The sequence below is a fragment of the Epinephelus lanceolatus genome, chromosome 8 (genome assembly GCF_041903045.1).
Source record: "Epinephelus lanceolatus isolate andai-2023 chromosome 8, ASM4190304v1, whole genome shotgun sequence".
In the NCBI taxonomy this organism is placed as follows: domain Eukaryota; kingdom Metazoa; phylum Chordata; class Actinopteri; order Perciformes; family Serranidae; genus Epinephelus; species Epinephelus lanceolatus.
The window spans coordinates 16322552-16341011 of record NC_135741.1 but is presented as its reverse complement, the minus strand read 5'-3'; the positions used below and the strand labels follow the sequence as shown (position 1 = coordinate 16341011).

Below are 18460 nucleotides of genomic sequence, written 5' to 3'. Positions count from 1 at the left end.
GATGTAATCCCTCCAACGTGTCCTGGGGCGGCCCTGAGGTCTGGACATGCCCGAAACACCTCCCAAGGGAGGCGTCCGGGAGGCATCCTTACCAGATGCCCAAACCACCTCAACTGGCTCCTCTTGATGTGGAGGAGCAGCGGCTCTACTCCGAGTCCCTCCCGGATGTCCAAGCTCCTCACCCTATCTCTAAGGCTGAGCCCAGCCACCCTGCAGAGGAAACTCATTTCGGCCACTTGTACTCGCGATCTCGTTCTTTCGGTCACTACCCAAAGCTCGTGACCATAGGTGAGGGTTGGAACGTAGATCGACCGGTAAATCGAGAGCTTCGCTTTCTGGCTAAGCTCCCTCTTCACCACAATGGACCAGTTAAGCGTCCGCATCACTGCTGACGCCGCCCCAATCCGCCTGTCAATCTCCCGCTCCATCCTACCCTCACTCGTGAACAAGATCCCGAGATACTTAAACTCCTCCACCTGAGGCAGGACCTCCCCCCCGACCTGGAGTGGGCAATCCACCCTTTTCCAGCTGGGGACCATGGCCTCAGACTTGGAGGTGCTGATTCTCATCCCAGCCGCTTCACACTCGGCTGCAAACCGTCCCAGCGAGAGCTGGAGGTCACTGTTCGATGGAGCTAGGAGGACCACGTCATCCGCAAATAGCAGGGACGAGATCCTCCCGTCACCGAACCTGACACCCTCCATCCCTCGGCTGCACCTAGAAATTCTGTCCATGAAAGTTATGAACAGAACCGGTGACAAAGGGCAGCCCTGGCGGAGTCCAACCCTCACTGGGAACAGGTCCGACTTACTGCCAGCCACGCGAACCAGACTCGTGCTCCTTCGGTACAGGGACTGGATGGCCCTTAACAGAGGGCCACCAACCCCATACTCCCGAAGCACCCCCCACAGGATGCCCCTGGGGACACGGTCGTAAGCCTTCTCCAAATCCACAAAACACGTGTGGACTGGTTGGGCGAACTCCCATGCCCCCTCCAGCACCCTGGCGAGGGTAAAGAGCTGGTCCACGGTTCTGCGTCCGGGATGAAAACCACATTGCTCCTCCTCAATCCGAGGTTCAACTATCGACCGGACCCTCTTCTCCAGCACCCTGGCGTAGACCTTACTGGGTAGGCTGAGGAGTGTGATCCCCCTGTAGTTGGAACACACCCTCTGGTCCCCTTTCTTGAAGATGGGGACCACCATCCCGTTCTGCCACTCCAGAGGCACTGCCCCCGATGTCCACGCAATGTTGCAGAGGCGTGTTAGCCAGGACAGCCCTACAACATCCAGAGCCTTGAGATATCCAGGGCGAATCTCGTCCACCCCCGGGGCTCTGCCGCCGCGTAGTTCCTTCACTACCTCGGCGACTTCTGCCCCCAAAATTGGACGGCCCGCCCCCGAGACCCCCGGCTCTGTTTTCTCACTGGAATACGTGTTGGTGGGATTGAGGAGCTCCTCAAAGTATTCCTTCCACCGCCCGACAATGTCCCCAGTTGACGTCAGCAGCTCCCCGCCCCCACTGTAAATAGTGTGAGCAAGTTGCCGCCTCCCCCCCGAGGTGCCGGACGGTTTGCCAGAACCTCTTTGGAGCCAACTGATAGTCTTTCTCCATGGCCTCACCGAACTCCTCCCACGCCCGAGTTTTTGCCTCCGCGCTGCTGCGCTCTGCTTGGCCCACCGGTACCTGTCAGCTACTTCTGGAGACCCACAGACCAACCATGCCCTGTAGGCCTCCTTCTTCAGCCTGACGGTTACCGCCAAGACTGGCCCCTGCGGCCTTGCGGCCACAGCTCGCAACAGCCGCCTCGACAATGGCAGAGCGGAACAAGGCCCATTCGGACTCAATGTCCCCCTCCACCCTCGGGACGCGGTCGAAGCTCTCCCGGAGGTGGGAGTTGAAGATCATCTTGACAGGTTCTTCCGCCAGGCATTCCCAGCAGACCCTCACTGCTCGTTTGGGCCTGCCAGGTCTGCGTGGCGTCCTCCCCTGCCACCTGATCCAACTCACCACCAGGTGGCGATCAGTTGACAGCTCTGCTCCTCTCTTCACCCGAGTGTCCAGAACATATGCTCGCAGGTCAAATGATACGTCTACAAAGTCAATCATTGACCTGCGACCTAGGCTGTCCTGGTGCCATGTGCACCGATGGACATCCTTATGCTCGAACATGGTGTTAGTTAAGGCCAAACTGCGACCCGCACAGAAGTCCAATAACTGCACACCACTCGGGTTCAGATCGGGCAGGCCATTCCTCCCAATCACGCCCCTCCAGGTCCTGCTGTCATTGCCCACGTGAGCGTTGAAGTCCCCCAGCAGAACAATGGAGTCCCCGGTCGGGGCACTGTCCAGCACCCATCCCAGGGACTCCAAAAAGGGCGGGTACTCTGAACTGCTGTTCGACGCATAAGCGCAGACAACAGTCAGGACCCGTTCCCCGACCCGAAGGCGCAGGGACGCAACCCTTTTGTCCACTGGGGTGAACCCCAACGTACAGGCAGAGAGTCTGGGGGCTATCAAAAAACCCACCCCGGCCCTCCGCCTCTCACCCGGAGCAACTCCAGCAAAGGAGAGAGTCCAACCCCTCTCAAGGACTTGGGTTCCAGAGCCGGAAATATGTGTCGAGGTGAGGCCGACTATATCTAGCCGGTAGCGCTCAACCTCTTCCACAAGCTCCGGCTCCTTCCACCTCCAGAGAGGTGACATTCCATGTCCCAAGAGCCAACTTCCGTAGCCGAGGATCGGACCGCCAAGGCCCCGCCTTGGTCTGCTGCCCGATCCACACTGCACCAAACCCTTCTGGATCCCTCTGCGGGTGGTGGGCCTGCAGGGGGACGAGCCCATGTAGCTGGTTCGGCCTGGGCCCGGCCGGACCCCATGGGCGAAGGCCCGGCCACCAGGTGCTCGCCCACGGGCCCCAGCCCCAGGCCTGGCTCCAGGGCGGGGCCCCGGTAACCCTCCGGGCCGAGTACGCCAACTCTTGTTATTATTTCGTAATTACGAGAAAAGATCTCGTAATTATGAAATACTATCTCGTAATTATGAGATAGTATCTCGTAATTATGTGAAAAGATCTCGTAATTATGAAATAATAACCTCATAACTATGAGATAGTATCTCATATGAGAAAAGATCTCGTAATTATGGAATATCTCGTAATTATGAGATAGTATCTCGTAATTATGAGAAATGATCTCGTAATTATGAAATAATTTCTCGCAATTATGAAATAATATCTCGTAACTATGAGATAGTATTTTGTAGTTATGAGAAAAGATCTCGTAATTATGAAATAATATCTCGCAATTATGAAATATCTGGTAACTATGAGATAGTATCTCGTAATTATGTTAAAAGATCTCGTAATTATGAAATATCTCGTATTTTTGAGATACTATCTTGTAATTATGAGAAAAGATCTCGTAATTATGAGAAGATGTCCATCTTTGTATTTATTCAGTGAATGCAATGTACTTTTATCTGTTTTTACCAACAAAAAAAGTTACTGGACATAGCTCTTATATGTAAGGACCTTACAGACAGATTTTGTGAAGGTATTGAATAAATGACCCTATAATTCTATTTTTTTTCTCAAGTTTCTCCCTGACGAATTTTTTTTTGCTCTTGTGTGCACTCTATCTCTCCCAAAATGTACACATTTTCTTAAAGTTTAGAAAAAATCAGTGAATGGCAGGAGAAATTGCTTCTGTCCTGCTGTTTATTATTTGTAATATAAACTGCTGTCCAAAATAAAGAATTAACGTATTATCACCACCTTGCAGTTGTATGCCTTCGCACATCAGTCAAACTCCTCTTACAGTCTGTGTCCATGTGAAAACATGGAGGCTTCACACAGCGAAGATCTATACAATCAGCACAGTTTCAAGGTGGACACCCGAGATTAGTGTTACCAGTTAATAGCTGAGCAAATGTCTCCTCTTCTGTTCCTGAGATATGACGTTAAATAATGGCCAGAAGCTCACAGTGAAGCTGACCTTTGACGTTTTGGATAAAATGTTTATCACTTCATTATTTTATTCTATCAGACATTTGTTTGAAATTTTGTCATAATTAGTGTAAGAATTCTTGAGTTCTGTCCAAAACATGTTTTGTGGTGTCACAGTGACCTTTGACTTTCAACCACTAAATTCTAATCAGTAAATTCTTGAGTCCAAGTGGACGTTTGTGCCAAATTTAAAGAAATTCCCTTAAGGCCGTTTTGAGGTATCGCGTTAATGAGAATGAGATGGATGCAAAATCATGGTGACCTTGACCTTTTACCCCCAAAATGAAATCAGTTCATTCTTTAAGTTGATGTTCGTGCCAAATTTGGGAAAAAAAAACCTGATCTGGCACCAGAGGACTGAGCTATTTGAGCATTTCTGTTTATAAGCACAGAGACGGTGCATATGTTGTAGAAGAATCCACACAATGCTGTCTGATTACAGTGATCAATATCTTGGCAATTTCTGATGGATCTTTTTTGATTGAAAAAAAAAAACACACACACACAAACCATTTGCGAAACGTGTGTAACTATTCCTTATATTTTGTCACAGTGAGGTATTTACAATGATTGAAATACTACAAATGAGGAAATGTGGAGCGGTAACAGTTTTTGATTGGCATTGTTCTTGCATCTAAATAAATGTCTTCATAGCTTTTGCTTCTGGAATTGAAATATTTCAGCATAAAAATGAATTTCCACGTAATAATAAACAGGTCATGGCAGGAAGATATGGTAACATTTAACATAGACGAAAGTCTGATCTGTGCAAATACTGGTCAAGACTCTCACGACTAGACAAAATGCAGACAGACAGTACTATTAGAGGACGACACTGCACATCAAACAGTGGTTTCCTTTACAGTACAAGTATTACTCTCATATTCATGCATAGATTTTTCAGGATAAATGGGTAAACAAATGACTTAAAATGCAATAATAAAAATTCACCTTGAGAATAAAGGTCGACCGTTATCTGAATATGCTTCTTAAAAACACTGGTAAAGTCTTGTAATAAATATAGGATGGTTTCAGGATTTGCAATTATCTAAAACGTTACTATCATCTAAAAAAATACTTAGTAGGGTCAAATAAGGCAGTTCCTTAAAATTTTCCTTAATGAAAACAGGTAATTAAAGACTATCACAAAAACAATATAAAAGAGCGGTTGACGGTAACAGTTACGTGATTACTTTTCTCTAAAGTTTGTCTCAACGTTGAAAGTTTAGAGGATGACCCATATTTTGTCAATGCCCTGTCAGGTGGTAAAACAATGTCCACAGTGTTAGGCTCTTACAGGTTTACACATTAAGTGGCGTTAATGCTCCACCTGCCCTCTACCAGGACCTTCATGATCACACAAAACCTGTTGGCTCAAAACTCTACTGAGGCACAAACTTCTCCTGCTCAAAGATGCAGTCGACAGCTTCGTCCACGTCCTGCACGATGTGGTCTGGCTCCACCAGCGCAGGATCGAATCTGAAGTCCCGGTGCCCGTGGAACACGGTCTCTTTGATGCAGTGGTTTGCATCAGACGGCACCTCTTCGTTGGGGTTGTAGACCCCTGTGCAGACGAGGACAGACTTACAGGAAGTGGCGGTGGGCAGCGCCAGCTCACTCTCCCACAGATTGTCGCTCTCCTCCTCCTGGGGCACCGCAGTGGTGGACCCGGTGGCGGAGACCATCTTGGCGACGGCTTTGGGGTTCTTTCTAGCAGCTCTTTCCTCCAGGTAGCGGTTGTATAGATTGGCGCCGTAGATGTCAGTCATAATGTTATCCCTGAGAGAGGGGAAGAGATCGGTAAGTAAGCATAAAGTGAGCAATAATACTGATGTGTGCAAAAATGTGTTTACTATCTGCTGCTCTATTCTACGCCATCAACCAAGGACCAATTAAAGCAACTGCTATGCCAACACAGAAGCTATGACAAGCCCTTTTAACATTCAATCAGTCACGGTAATAGCAATTGTAGATATCAGTTTTGGACGAGTTAGAATTCTTACCTTTCTAGTCTTCTGACCACTCAAAGTGCTTTTAAACTACATCACAATCACCCGTTCACACACACAGTCACACACTGGTGGCCGAGGCTACCATACTCAGTAACCATTCACACACTCTCACACACTAATGGAACAGCTATTGGGAGCAATTTGGGGTTCAGTATCTTGCCCAAGGATACTTCAACATAAGGACTGGAAGAGCCGGGGATCAAACCGCCAATCTTCCCATTCGCACATGACTCACTCTACCTCTGAGCCACAGCCTATTCAACTCTAACTGACTAGTTTCAACATATCAAAACTGAAATATAGATATCTGTCATTGATTTAGAATAGAAATCGATGGTAAACGTTGGCCGTGAAGCCGAACTTCAAAAGATGCTTTTCTGTAGCCATTTCTGGTCACGGAAGTTTGTTTCTGCTTGCCATCTGTAACTTAACTGCTGCATCACTTCCTGATTTCCCAAACTATCAGGTGGGCCTCGGGTTATAATTACAGAAGGTATGCGCGTTAATTGCGCTTCAAAAAAAATGAGTGGCATTAAAAGGAATTTGCGTTAACTTGTTATTAATGTGTTAACTTTGACAGCCCTAGAAGTTACATTTCCACTAGTCCAAATCCTTTTTCGACACGTGGTAATTCAGTTGTAAATCTGTAACTGTTATTCTTACTAGGGAAAAGGGAATTACTGATTTCTATAATTAAATTAAAGATATCTATAAATCAGTTTTGACTACTCAAAATGTAATTTCTACACGTGAAAATGTATTTGTAACATGTCACAATTTTTCCAGATATCTTAAATTAATTTAAACTGTTGCTGTCATTTCCACTGGTGAAAACTAAATTCCTACTAGTCAGCTCTACTGATTAAATGGTAAAAGGGCTTACTCATACAGCAGCAACAATCGTGATAAAAAAGTTGAAGTGAAACATGCACGTTCTGACGGTGGGATGTGTTTACTGACACACTTGCGGGCAGTTGAAAGAGCAGAGTTCTGCATTTTCATTTGTTTCCCACCGTATCATTGAGCAATGCCTTAGCCTCAGTGTGCTAAGATCACAAGATAAAATGTGAGCACACGCACTTCCAGTGACTGCCACATAAAAGTCAGGCGGGGTTTACTCAGTTTGTGTGTGCAGCACCTGCTCCTGCTCTCTGTTTTATAACATGCGTGTTGTCGCCACACTGCGTCAAAAGGAATTCTGATCACAGTGGTCTCATCGCTTCCTTAGTTTATTCCATACGTTACATTCACAATACAGAGACAAAGCTTGGTGTCTTACCCTATAGCATAAAGGGAAGTGATGGGAAGTTTCCACTGCCTCTGCATGGCCTGGCTTCTGATGAGGTACTCTGCAAAATGGTAGGTCGGCTCGCTGGGTTTTCCCAAGAGCGCCTCATACTTCAGATCTTTACCTGTGATCTTCTTATAGATGTTCTCTAGGCACACAAGAAAGGTCCCATGGCCAAACCTGAGCCAAGGGAGATTATAGAAGACGAAAGGACATATTTACGTTCAGCAGCCTGAAATATGCTGTGTCAGTTGCTGATGTTAAAAGTATACTATGCAGGATTTTCCCTCTCAGTCAACACTTATGACCCACTAGAGGTTTGTGGCGGTGTATTTTTCTGCAGGGACTCTGCCCTGTGCCTGTATTTTCTTATTTTCTTCTTAGTTTCTGTGTTCAGGATGTTTACGGCTGTGTACACTCACAGCGCTCAGGTAAGGTCCTAACTTTAGAAAAAGGTAACATCCAGGTGCCAGACCATAAGCAGCATGCATCCAAGAGAAACAGCACTAAAAAAAAAGCAAATATAGAGAAGCATAACACCAAACGAGGGCAAATCTGGGGTTGGCTTTTACTCTCACTTTTTCTGACAATGGTGTGGTGTGACGATGCAAACAGTAACCAAGAATCCTGCACAGTATACCATTAAACGCCGTTTGTGGTTACCGTGGAGAATGTGCCTCAGCCATCCACATTAGGTCCACGTTGCAGGCCAGCAGGGGGAGGTGAGGCGTCTTTTGGGTTTGGTGAACGCCGTTGAGGTTACCGTTGGTCAACAAAGTGTCAATTATCAGCTGCAGGTTGGTCTCCCATCGAATCGGCTCCCCGAACAGAACCACGGCTGTGTGCGGAATTAAAAGATTAACACAAAATCTCTGCTCTATCAGTAAATAACTGGCAGCAGATAAGACAGTACATGTTCTCACCTTCAATCTTAGGGAGGTTTCCGACAGGTGTGGACTATAATGAAAGAGGAGAAACTAAACATGTGCTGCTGTGTATGACTAAATAACAGTGTGATGTTCTGTTATTGACATCCAATTTCTGCACCAGATTTCAATGTCTCACCGGCATTGTGGGTCTCCTGTTGTGATCCACCATGTCCAGCAATGGGAACGATTCCCTCAGCATATCAACACTGACGACATTCTTAAAGCCAACACTAAAGACAGACTGTTAAGGCCAAATGAAGAGAAGTATGCAAACCTAATTCAAATGGATGCAAACAGAAAACCCCGAAACAAGATTCAAGGATACTTTTTAGCAATTTCCAAGACCGGTCCCTGTCCTGAGACGAGCACACACTTATCATGAAACTTCTTACACATCCTCAGGGGACTATGGGACATGATGACTTGATCTTGTGTAATCTGGAAATAGAGTGAGTGTTAGCAGAGGTTAATAGCAGAGATACCAGGGGACGCCAGATTAATCCTAAAAAGAAGTGCAGTTTTGTCTCTGAGTCATATTGAATCTGCGAAGAACAGTCATAAAGCTGCGACAGCAATTTGTTCTCAACAGCTCGGTGACTCACAGGTACTCCCAGGATGTGAGAGAGTTGGTCTGCTTTTGTTTGTCGGAGGCAATTCCCTGCATTTGTGACGAAAACGACGGGCACCACAAATTGTCCCTGAGAGTCGATCAACTTCTCGAACGCCTTTTTTGCAGCAGGGATTGGCAACCTTCCACGGATGAGCACGCCGTCAATGTCAAACAGCAGTCCGAATCTTGGCTGTTGCTGCAAAAGGGAAGGACAGATACAGGTTAATCAGCCAAACTGCAGGCGGAGGTTTTGTTTTCTTTTACAGGCAGAAATATAAGCAACACTATGCGGATAAAGGAGGGTGACTGAAAGGCGACATGCCCGGTCAATGTAGTGTGTAGGACTTAGGGGCATCCAAAGAAGTATACACAACTACGGTCATGATTATGTTTTAATTATGTTTTAATCACCTGAAACAAAAAATTGTTTTGTTTTTTTGTAACCTTAGAATAAGCTGTTTACTAGTACATCTACACACTGAGGGAGTCCTTTTCTGCTAACAGCTTATAGACATCTGAAATATGGCAAGGGGACCCAACTAGACACTGACTTTTGAGGGGGGTCACAAGCCAAAAAAAGGTTGAGAACTACTGGCCTAATCTTAAACAATATAGTCTATTCTAAAGATCATCATATCCATCCAACTATTTTCATTTGCTTATCCAGGGCCGGGTCGCGTGGGCAGCATGCCAAGCAAGGCACCCCAGGTGTTCCCAGGCCAGATGAGATATGTAATCTCTCCAGCGTGTTCTGGGTCTGCCCCAGGGCCTCCTACCAGAGGGACATACCTGAAACACCTCCAACGGGAGGCGCTCAGGAAGATCCTGATCAGATGCCTGAACCACCTCAACTGACCCGAAGGAGCAGCAGCTCTACTCTGAGCACCCTCTGGATGTCCGAGCTCCTCACCCTATCTCTAAAGGCCGGTTCGGACCAAAGATGCCAGACGAGACAAAACCGTTTTAAGATATTGCAGAGAAAATTTGCAGTGGTCTGAACGACTCAGTTGCATGTCGGCTCAGGTTGGCTCATGCGGTTGCCAGGGATTCAACCTGTTCAATCGCGGGCAATGCGTTGCAGACCGTCTCGAACCTTGTAACCAATCAGCGGAAAGCTCGTGCTTTCTTTTCACGCTGTGGCTGTTGCAAACACACAGTAGTAAACATGGCACAGCACAGCTATTAATGATGCTAAAGCCACAGCAGAATCACTGTCACAGTCAAACAATGCAATACAGCGCTGACAAAAGGTAACGTTAGGGTATCTAACCACAGACAGTCACGTACAAGAACAGTTAATACTCTGCTGATGCATCCATGTGCCCTCTGGGGTTTGTGCTGTTCAGATTTACGTTACATCGCAACGTACCTGTTGCTGTAGAACGACAGCGGTTTACGAGAGCCAGTCACAGTTCAGTGCCTCGGTGTGAACTGTACTGTACTGTCACCTGATGGGCTGTTGGATAGCAGGGAACCCCCGGAATGATGGTGCCCCCTGGCACCTGGCGCCAGGGGGCACCGTCATTCCACTTGAGTGGTGGAATGACAACCTGGATAAAGGACACATCACCATGTGACGCTTCTGATGACGACGATAGACGCAGTCGTCAAAACTGTCAAGGTATGACAAGACAGCACTTAAGCCTGTAATAAGAACCATATCAAGCTAAGTGTACTGTTGCAAGACGTTGCAAGGCCACCAAGTTGCAAATGGGTGCCCATCGTTACAAGTTACCTGGAAGGGGAATCTTTGGTCTGAAGGCTGCTTAAGGCTGAGCCCAACCACCCGATGGAGGAAAATCATTTTGGTCTCTTGTATCTGCGACCTCATTCTTTCGGTCACTACACAGAGCTCATGCCCATAGGTGAGGATTGGGACATAGATGGACCAGTAAATCGAAAGCTTCGCCTCCCTCTTCACCTCACAACAGTCCGGCATAGTGCCCACATCACTGCAGAAGAATGACCTCACCGCAAGATGCCGCTAAATCCTACACACTGGACCTTTAATGTGACAACATGAACACAAATCAAAGTCTTCTTTTTTCTAGAAAATGCCACATCAGTTTACTTAAATTTACTTTGCAGTATGAATAATGTCTGAGACTATTGTTTGCACACATCATAGTGTGTTTCTTACACCATACTAAGGACAGGGCTGACTCTAGAGCAGGCTATGACATCATATGGGCCCTTTATTATGTAGGCAACATACTGGGAATCTTATGGTGACACAGGAGCAGCACATTGGTGTATTTGCTCACACTGTTAGCACACTACACATAATCTTGTATCTACCCATACAGATGTGTAAACGCGTCTTTTTCTCGCTGTTTTTGCGAGTTACAAATGGGGCTGAAAAAAACCCATCAAACTGGGAACACAGTGTATCCGCGGTTGTTTTTCTCACCAGGGAAAACACACAGTAAGCTACATCTGCTGTTCTCCCTGATGTCAGATCCCCCCTGTTGTTTCATCCCCGCCAGCAGCAGCAGTGCGTCCACATCTGACAAAGTTGCATGCAATCCTGGATGCAACATCGATTTGACACACTGCAATTTAAAAAAAAAAATCTCAAAAACAACTACAGGTCAACAACATATTGTTTGCCTAAGGGAGCCGAGGAGCAGCAACAGCTCGAACCGTACCTTGCTGTTTGACTGAGTTCCGCAAAGCCCGCACCGAGAACCGACAATCCCAGCTCTGCGTCTGGCTTGGCGGTTACTCAGGGTACACAGGCCCCGGTAAAACGTCAGGAGTCCCCTCATCTCCTTTGTTTAGCACCGGGTTTTTAAAAGAGAAAAGAATAAAACTCAAATGGACCCGGCATGGAGCTGGAGCTAGAGCCGGCTCGGTCCGGCCGCGCTGGCTGATCGGCTTGTTGTTTTATTTTTTCTTCCTCAGATGTTTTCTCAGCTATAATCTGACTGGGCGAGACCCGATGACGTCATATGAGGAGTAGGAGGGTCTCTTGCTGCATCTCGGCCGGAAGGAGACGTAGAGCTGCATCTGCACTGCAACCCCCGCTGCCATTTTAGACACCGAGGTGGAGCTTTTCCATTTCTTGCACGCGCGGGCAGCTTGGTGGATAACGTGGAGAGGGGCTGCGCAAACACGCGCGCTCATTGATCAGTCATCTGCACCCATCCCTTAACATATATCCCATGATTTTTATTTGCAATGTGAGGCACAACATCGGGACTTCTGATCCCCAAGATCCCAATTCTCCATTTTACTCCCCGACTTCACCTCCAGGACGCAGCAGCACATGCATGATGTCACGCACAGCAGCCTGCCCTGGCGTCCTAGATGCGCCTCAGGGTGGCTAAATTTACTGCAGAGAACCAGGAGAAATTTGACAGGGAAATCTGACCCACTGATGAGACACCAGGATCTTCATTCCAGTTTTAACCTTATATGCTCTGCAAATGAAAGCTCCCTTTTAACAGGAGAATGGTTGCACAAATGTGTTGTGATCTAATGCTGCAGATGTAAAGGACAAAATGGAGAAGTCTGCTTTGTGTACTGTTAAACCGCAGATCAGGTTGTGTTTATACATCAGATCATGTTGCATGTAAGCCTATTTGAAGATGTAAATTGTTTTTATAGAGTCATGAGTTGAGTATGCAGCAGGCTTTAACTTGAGAATGGACACACATGTGCAAAAGGCATTTCAGAAAACAAGACATCAGACAACAGGTCCTCCCCGTGCGCCTCCAACTTTATTGATAGTTTAAAATTACATTTCTATTTTCTAGGACTTCAGTTGCACTTTCCTTCCGACTTAAAAACTGAGTACAAGCAAATGGTATTTATACAGTAGTCTAAGTGATATTGTACAAAAATAACATTTTGATTTCTGTGAAAACTTTTTTTCATTCCCAAATAACTCCTAATTCTGCTGTTCTGACAACTGTTCTTGATGTTAAATTTTCTGCCAAGGTAAAAAACAGAAAACAAAAAGAGAAAAAAAAAATCCAAAGCCATTTTGAAAGGAAAAATCTACCTTGGACTACCACGTGATATTTAAATTGTAAACAGATTTCTATAAAAGAACATGTTTCTTTTAATACCGCCAAAAAATTTTTTTATATGTCAGCAATATAACATGTAGTTTGTTATCGCCCACTTAGCTGCTTGTAGGGCTGAAATGCATCATGTTATGAACTGTTTCCATGTCATACTCTCTTGGCCAACTCATATCCCACTAAAACAAACCAAAATAACCATACATGGAAGTTCGGTTTCCATTTACTCCCTTCTTCTATCTCATTTTACTGAGGCTCACTTCCACAAGTTCAGAGGTCCTATAGTTTCCCATATGTTCAGTCCCATTTATTCATCTCTGATCACCAGTGGCTTGGAAAGGGGGGTTCTTTAACATAGCATTATACATAACACCGCTACCAAACTAAAACATTTTTGTATTGAATGCAGAAAGATATTTTTTTCACCCCTTTCATTGTATTACATGTCGAGAGGCTCACTGGCCTGGGACTAGCCTCTGTTAGCCAACCTTTGGCCAGTGAAGAGGATTCAGAGAAAATAATACAACCAACCATCAATCTGAAAAAAAGGAGGGGCAACAGAGGGCACTGATTATGCGCTGCCTTCAACGGTGCAATCTTTTGCCAAGTGGCCTGCCTTTCCACAGTTGTAGCAGTTAGTGTCGCTGGCTTTACTGCACTGCACAGCAACGTGACCAATTTCGCCACACCTAAAGGAGACATGAGTTTAAGTTAGAGACAACTTACATTCAAGTGAACATGAGTGAATGAGAACAAGTCTAATGCAGTGCTGTGAAGACCGCACTCACCTGTAACATTTCACCTTATCGCACAGTTTTTGGATGTGACCGAACCCACCGCAAGAGTAGCACTTCTGCTCGTTGGCATGCTCACAGTCGCGGGCCATGTGGCCAGCTTTGCCGCAGGTGTAGCACAGCTGCTCCCTCTCCTTTTTGGGCTCCTTGCAGTCCCGGGAAATGTGGCCACTCCTGTGGCAGTTGTAGCACGCTGAACCAGGGACAAAAAAGAAGACAAAAACAAATTACTATTTCAAAAGAAGTTTGTTACGAATAAACTGAAACTGGGCAAGAAAGACTAAGAAAGTGTCAAAAATGAGTATTACTACAGTTGCAAATACTCAGAACCTGTATGTATCAATAAATTGATATTTTTGACACCTCCAATAGATACAATATTAAGGGTAGAGCTGTGCAATATATCAATATCATACTGTATTATATATGAGGCTGGATATCGTCTCAGATTTTGGCTATCACACGTGTTGTTTTTCCCTGATTTCAAAGGCTGAGATACAGGTAAATAATGTAATTTTCTTTGCCTTTAACCACTTAGTCATTATATCCTGATTACTTATGATTATTTACCAAAACTCTCACTGTGTAAATATTTAGTTAAAGTATCAATAAAGTAAACAATAAATTGAGATGATTCATTTTTTTCTTTGTTGCCCAGACCTAACTGAATTGGAAGAAATAGAACCACAATGCACACCATCCTCAGTTTGGTCACAGTCCCTGGCCATGTGTCCTTGGTCTCCACACCGATAACAGAACAACTCTGTAAAGACACCCACATTAGTATGCACAGAAGAAAGGAAGACAAGGTTGTAATTTACGGCCTCATTTCCCCAAGAGATTCTACTCAAATTAATATGTTCTACTGGGAACGCTGAGACCCATCTGAAACCCAACACGACAGCTACAAGGTAGTAACACAGAGTATGTTAGGTTTAGAGAAAAAACAACATGTTAGTCAGGTTGTTGTGATATTTCTCCTGTATTGGGTGTGGCCTGGATAATAGATAGTACCCTTGCCTCGTCCCCGACCCCTGCCGCGTCCACGTGAACCGCTGGAAGGGCAGTTCTTCAACCAATGCCCCGGGCGGCCGCATCCAAAACACTCATTGTTGCTGCAACCATCCATTACCTAAAGAAAAACAGGACACATATCAGTTAAATTCAGTTTAAAATATTATCTTTACATGCATTTTTTTCCAACTCACCCACTGTCTACACTGGATGCAGTTAACTGTTTTTATTTGGCTGTCCATCTGACCAGGCTTTCACACCACAAATGTTTAAATTTTCCACTAGAAAATTTTAAATATTATGTTAACCAGTGCTGCATCTGTACATTTTAATCATGCATGTCACAGGGAATAATTGAGAGGACATGGATGCAGCTTTATATTGTTTATATTTTCTACTTTCTGGCTCAGATGAAGCCCAGAACGAGGCCTTTTGAACGATTAAGCTGCTTAGTGAACCTAAAAGCATTAGCATAGCACATTACTCTTATGGCTTGAGGTTAAATCTGTTTAGACTATTTACAAACACACTCAGTGACAATGCACTTAAGCTCTAAAACACACATATTGTGCAATTTGTCGTATGTGGTGTGAGTGCCCGGTGTCAATAAATCTTACATTTTAGCCACTGCAGCCATTTACACAGGCTGAGACTGGCAGATGGACAGCTGTTACAGATGATGGGGATTTTTTTTTTTTTTTTTAACAGTGCAGCCAGTGTACACATGGACATAATTAAATAGCTTTTGCAGGCTTGTCGAAACCAATGCAAACTCAGAAAAATATTGTTTCCGAGTCAGATGACAGGACACTTACAACTCACAGACCAGTACTGCAGGAGTCAGTCTAGCATCAGGACTACCAGGTGGGGGATCTAATCTACGGTCAAACAGAAGGGGGTTGCATTTTTCAGATGCGTAGACTATCATAATTGGCCATCAGACTACAACTACCTACTAAGCTAACTTACACGCTCTCGTCAATGGAATCATGTTGTGATCGCCATAGGCCAAACTTCTTTTTGCTGACGGTGCTAAAGACATCAAGTCAGGAAGAACGTGAGTTAATGAGTAATCAAGCTCGTCCCAAAAAGAACCCAGAAGTCGACGTGGGATAACAAAACGTGACAGCTGGGGTTATATTACCTTGGTCAAAGACTGCACAGGCTAACTTGTTGCTTGTAACGGGTCATCGAAATGCACGCTGGGCCTCACATTGGGCTTACATAATACTGTTTCACTTAATAGTTGCTGAAATGTTTTTAATAAAGCTACAAACTATCTCGACTCTTCTGGTTAGTTGAGTTTTAATTATCGTCGACAATTTAGTCCAACATGGTGCTACACGCCACGGACTGACGTTACTACAGAAATGGCCATGAGCGCATGCCGTGGGTTGTATGCTAAGTTGGACGGCTAACGTTAGCTCCAGAGGGCAGTCCCACCACATCGTGCTGTGGGGAACATATGCTAAAATAGCTAGCTAGCAGTCAAATTAAAATTACACATAGCACACGTCGCCTTTTAAAATTATCTACTGACCGTGTAACTCCACGTAAGCACACCACACAGCGTGATTCCGAGCTAAAACAAAATCAAATGCCAAAGGTTGGAGCTACGCTAACGTTGGCCTAGTCACGTTGATTTTTCTGCGTGCTCGCGAGACACAGGCGCTGCTGGCTAGCACGTTAGCACACCGCCTCACGATCACGACCAAGAAGCACGGTTCAGTCGACGATCGGTGCTCTTTCTCCCGTGGGAAAGTGACGATCGGACGCCTATGGTGGTAGATGTTTACCGTAAATGCTTTCCGACGGGTATTAAAGCGGATATACCGTTAAAACAAAATTTCCCGCGCAGGGCGCACACACTAAAGTCGTTGTGACGAGCTACTGTTAGCAGGCCGGACTGAGCACCCGATGCTCCGTTACACCAAAGCAAACCAGAGCGTTTTTTACTCAAGAAAACCGACCAAACGTCAAATTTTCCGCCACAATCGCGTTCACACGGTAGAGTTTTAAAGTTTGCACATATACACAGTGAACTGATTACATGGATTAAAGTGCTGTTTTATTGCTTACCTCGCTGGCTACCGTTACTTAGCTCTGTCAGTGTTTACGCCTCCTTCTTTGCGCTACATGCGGTGTGATTAGGAGTTCCTGAATTGTCATTCACAGTATCCAGTAAAAACCTGCGCAGTCATTGGCCACATACTCTGAAAGCAGCCAATCAAAGACGGGGATATCTGGACACCGCCTCTATGAATCAGCCAATCACAGACACGGAATGGCCCTTTTCCCTAAACCGACTGCTCTTGTTTTTCCCCACTTAAAATGACCAACATTAGGAAATGTCTTTAACAATAGAAATATACTCTACTTACACTATATTTTTATATAATATAATATCATATAATAGAATAGAATAGAATAGAAATACTATTGATACTACAAGTGATACTTCTACTCCTACAACTAAGAATAATAATATTATTATTATTAATAATAATTTTTATATTTTGAAATGACATATGTGTAATACTACACAGGAGTGGGAATGTATGGAAAAAAGCATATGTAATGACAGTGAGTAGTCGACTAATTGAACGTTGAACAACTGAGAAATATTGTTGAAACTGCATTTATTCCTCTGAAGACATCACAGGCTGTTTGTCATCTGTTTTGTAAATGGATTAGCTTTTTTAAGACGTACTCCTTTAAACAAAAAAAAGGGAACATTTTGGAGGTGTTAATTTGTAAGATGTAATGCAGTGGTTTTACTGGTCCAGCCCACCTGTGATGAAATCAGACTGTATGTAGCCTGTGAACTAAAATGAGTTTGACACTCCCGGTGTGAATGAACTTTAAACTCAAGTAGTATGAGGGAAATCAGGAAAGGCCCTCTGATCAAAGTATGTTTTAAGAAGGGACTTAGAAGAGATCAATGACTCGGCTGACCTGATTTCCTCAGGCAGATTGTTCCACAGCCTCGGGGCCCTGACAGCAAACTTTACTTTTCAGGCAGACCTCTGGAACAGACAAAAGACCTCTCCCTGAGGACTTCAAAGTACAGCCAGGCGTGTACGGCACTAACAGGTTAGTGATATAACCGGGAGGGAGACTATGAAGAGCCTTAAATGTAATCAGTAAAATCTTAAAACCTAGTCTAAAACACACTGGGAGCTAGTGTAAAGAGGCTAAAACTGGAGTGATGTCATCATCTCACACTTGCAATTCAGAATAGGTCCTCAACCCACTTTTGGACCGCGACCCACTAGTTAGGAAACATTGGTGTTAGATTTAGTGGCATCTAACAGTGAGATTGCAAAACTCAAACTGGGTTTGGTTTGTCACTTCTGGGGAGGGATCCCAAGACTCCCCAGACGACTTCACACCCATTCACCCCTGGTCCCATTTGACGAATTGAAGAAGCTTCTTGGATGAGAGGCAAAACATCTTCAAGAAATGCAAGCAAGTCCAGTTGCCTAAGATATAGCGCTTAGGATTACCATGACCTGGATGACGAGAATCTTCACCGACAAATATCTGACAGTCCATTTCTTTTGAACAGAATGAGCTTAAGGAAAGTAAGGTCACTCCATTCCTATGTGACATTTTAGGCTTCCATTACACATTACACAGTTGGGGGCAGCTGTGGCTCAGAAGTAAAGCGGGTTGGAGGATCAGTGGTTCGATCCCCGGCTCCTCTACTCCGCATGTAGAAGTATCCTTGAGCGAGATACTGAACCCCAAATTGCTCCTGATGGCTGTTCCATCAGTGT

General features: G+C 45.1%; 2 protein-coding genes across 7 annotated transcripts; both read right to left on the bottom strand.

Annotated features, from left to right (window-relative positions):
* Positions 1 to 4518: 4518 nt before the first annotated feature.
* LOC117257734 (haloacid dehalogenase-like hydrolase domain-containing 5) lies at positions 4519 to 11768 on the bottom strand. Its single transcript, XM_033628017.2, has 8 exons — positions 11494 to 11768; positions 8838 to 9041; positions 8561 to 8673; positions 8372 to 8465; positions 8230 to 8263; positions 7970 to 8144; positions 7298 to 7486; positions 4519 to 5785 (listed from the first exon to the last, which is right to left on the bottom strand). Exons 1-8 carry the CDS (start codon positions 11611 to 11613, stop codon positions 5389 to 5391), a joined length of 1326 nt encoding a protein of 441 aa, XP_033483908.1. The 5' UTR covers positions 11614 to 11768; the 3' UTR covers positions 4519 to 5388.
* A 780-nt stretch (positions 11769 to 12548) lies between these two features.
* cnbpa (CCHC-type zinc finger, nucleic acid binding protein a) lies at positions 12549 to 16880 on the bottom strand. 6 transcript variants are annotated; one of them, XM_033629840.2, is made up of 6 exons: positions 16761 to 16813; positions 15497 to 15559; positions 14688 to 14799; positions 14365 to 14430; positions 13662 to 13860; positions 12549 to 13562 (listed from the first exon to the last, which is right to left on the bottom strand). In XM_033629840.2, the coding sequence occupies exons 3-6, from the start codon at positions 14794 to 14796 to the stop codon at positions 13445 to 13447; spliced, it is 492 nt and encodes a 163-aa protein (XP_033485731.1). In that variant the 5' UTR covers positions 14797 to 14799; positions 15497 to 15559; positions 16761 to 16813; the 3' UTR covers positions 12549 to 13444. The 6 variants fall into 6 exon arrangements, with proteins under 6 accessions (XP_033485731.1, XP_033485726.1, XP_033485725.1 ...); XM_033629835.2 differs by having other exon boundaries at positions 14682 to 14799; positions 16761 to 16807; XM_033629834.2 differs by lacking the exon at positions 15497 to 15559 and having other exon boundaries at positions 14682 to 14799; positions 16761 to 16880.
* Between the last annotated feature and the right edge of the window lie 1580 nt (positions 16881 to 18460).

What these genes read in the sequence shown, in the direction of transcription:
- LOC117257734 (XM_033628017.2), bottom strand. Translation starts at nt 11,613, where the DNA reads ATGAGGGGACTCCTGACGTTTTACCGGGGCCTGTGTACCCTGAGTAAC. An exon ending in AAACCTCCCTAAGATTGAAG is followed by an intron (nt 8,145 to 8,229) that starts GTGAGAACATGT and finishes TTCCGCACACAG; the next exon opens with CCGTGGTTCTGTTCGGGGAG. An exon ending in ACTTCCCTTTATGCTATAGG is followed by an intron (nt 5,786 to 7,297) that starts GTAAGACACCAA and finishes CCCCTCTCTCAG; the next exon opens with GGATAACATTATGACTGACA.
- cnbpa (XM_033629834.2), bottom strand. Translation starts at nt 14,796, where the DNA reads ATGGATGGTTGCAGCAACAATGAGTGTTTTGGATGCGGCCGCCCGGGG. An exon ending in CTGTGACCAAACTGAGGATG is followed by an intron (nt 13,861 to 14,364) that starts GTGTGCATTGTG and finishes TCCCTGGTTCAG; the next exon opens with CGTGCTACAACTGCCACAGG. An exon ending in GATAAGGTGAAATGTTACAG is followed by an intron (nt 13,563 to 13,661) that starts GTGAGTGCGGTC and finishes TGTCTCCTTTAG; the next exon opens with GTGTGGCGAAATTGGTCACG.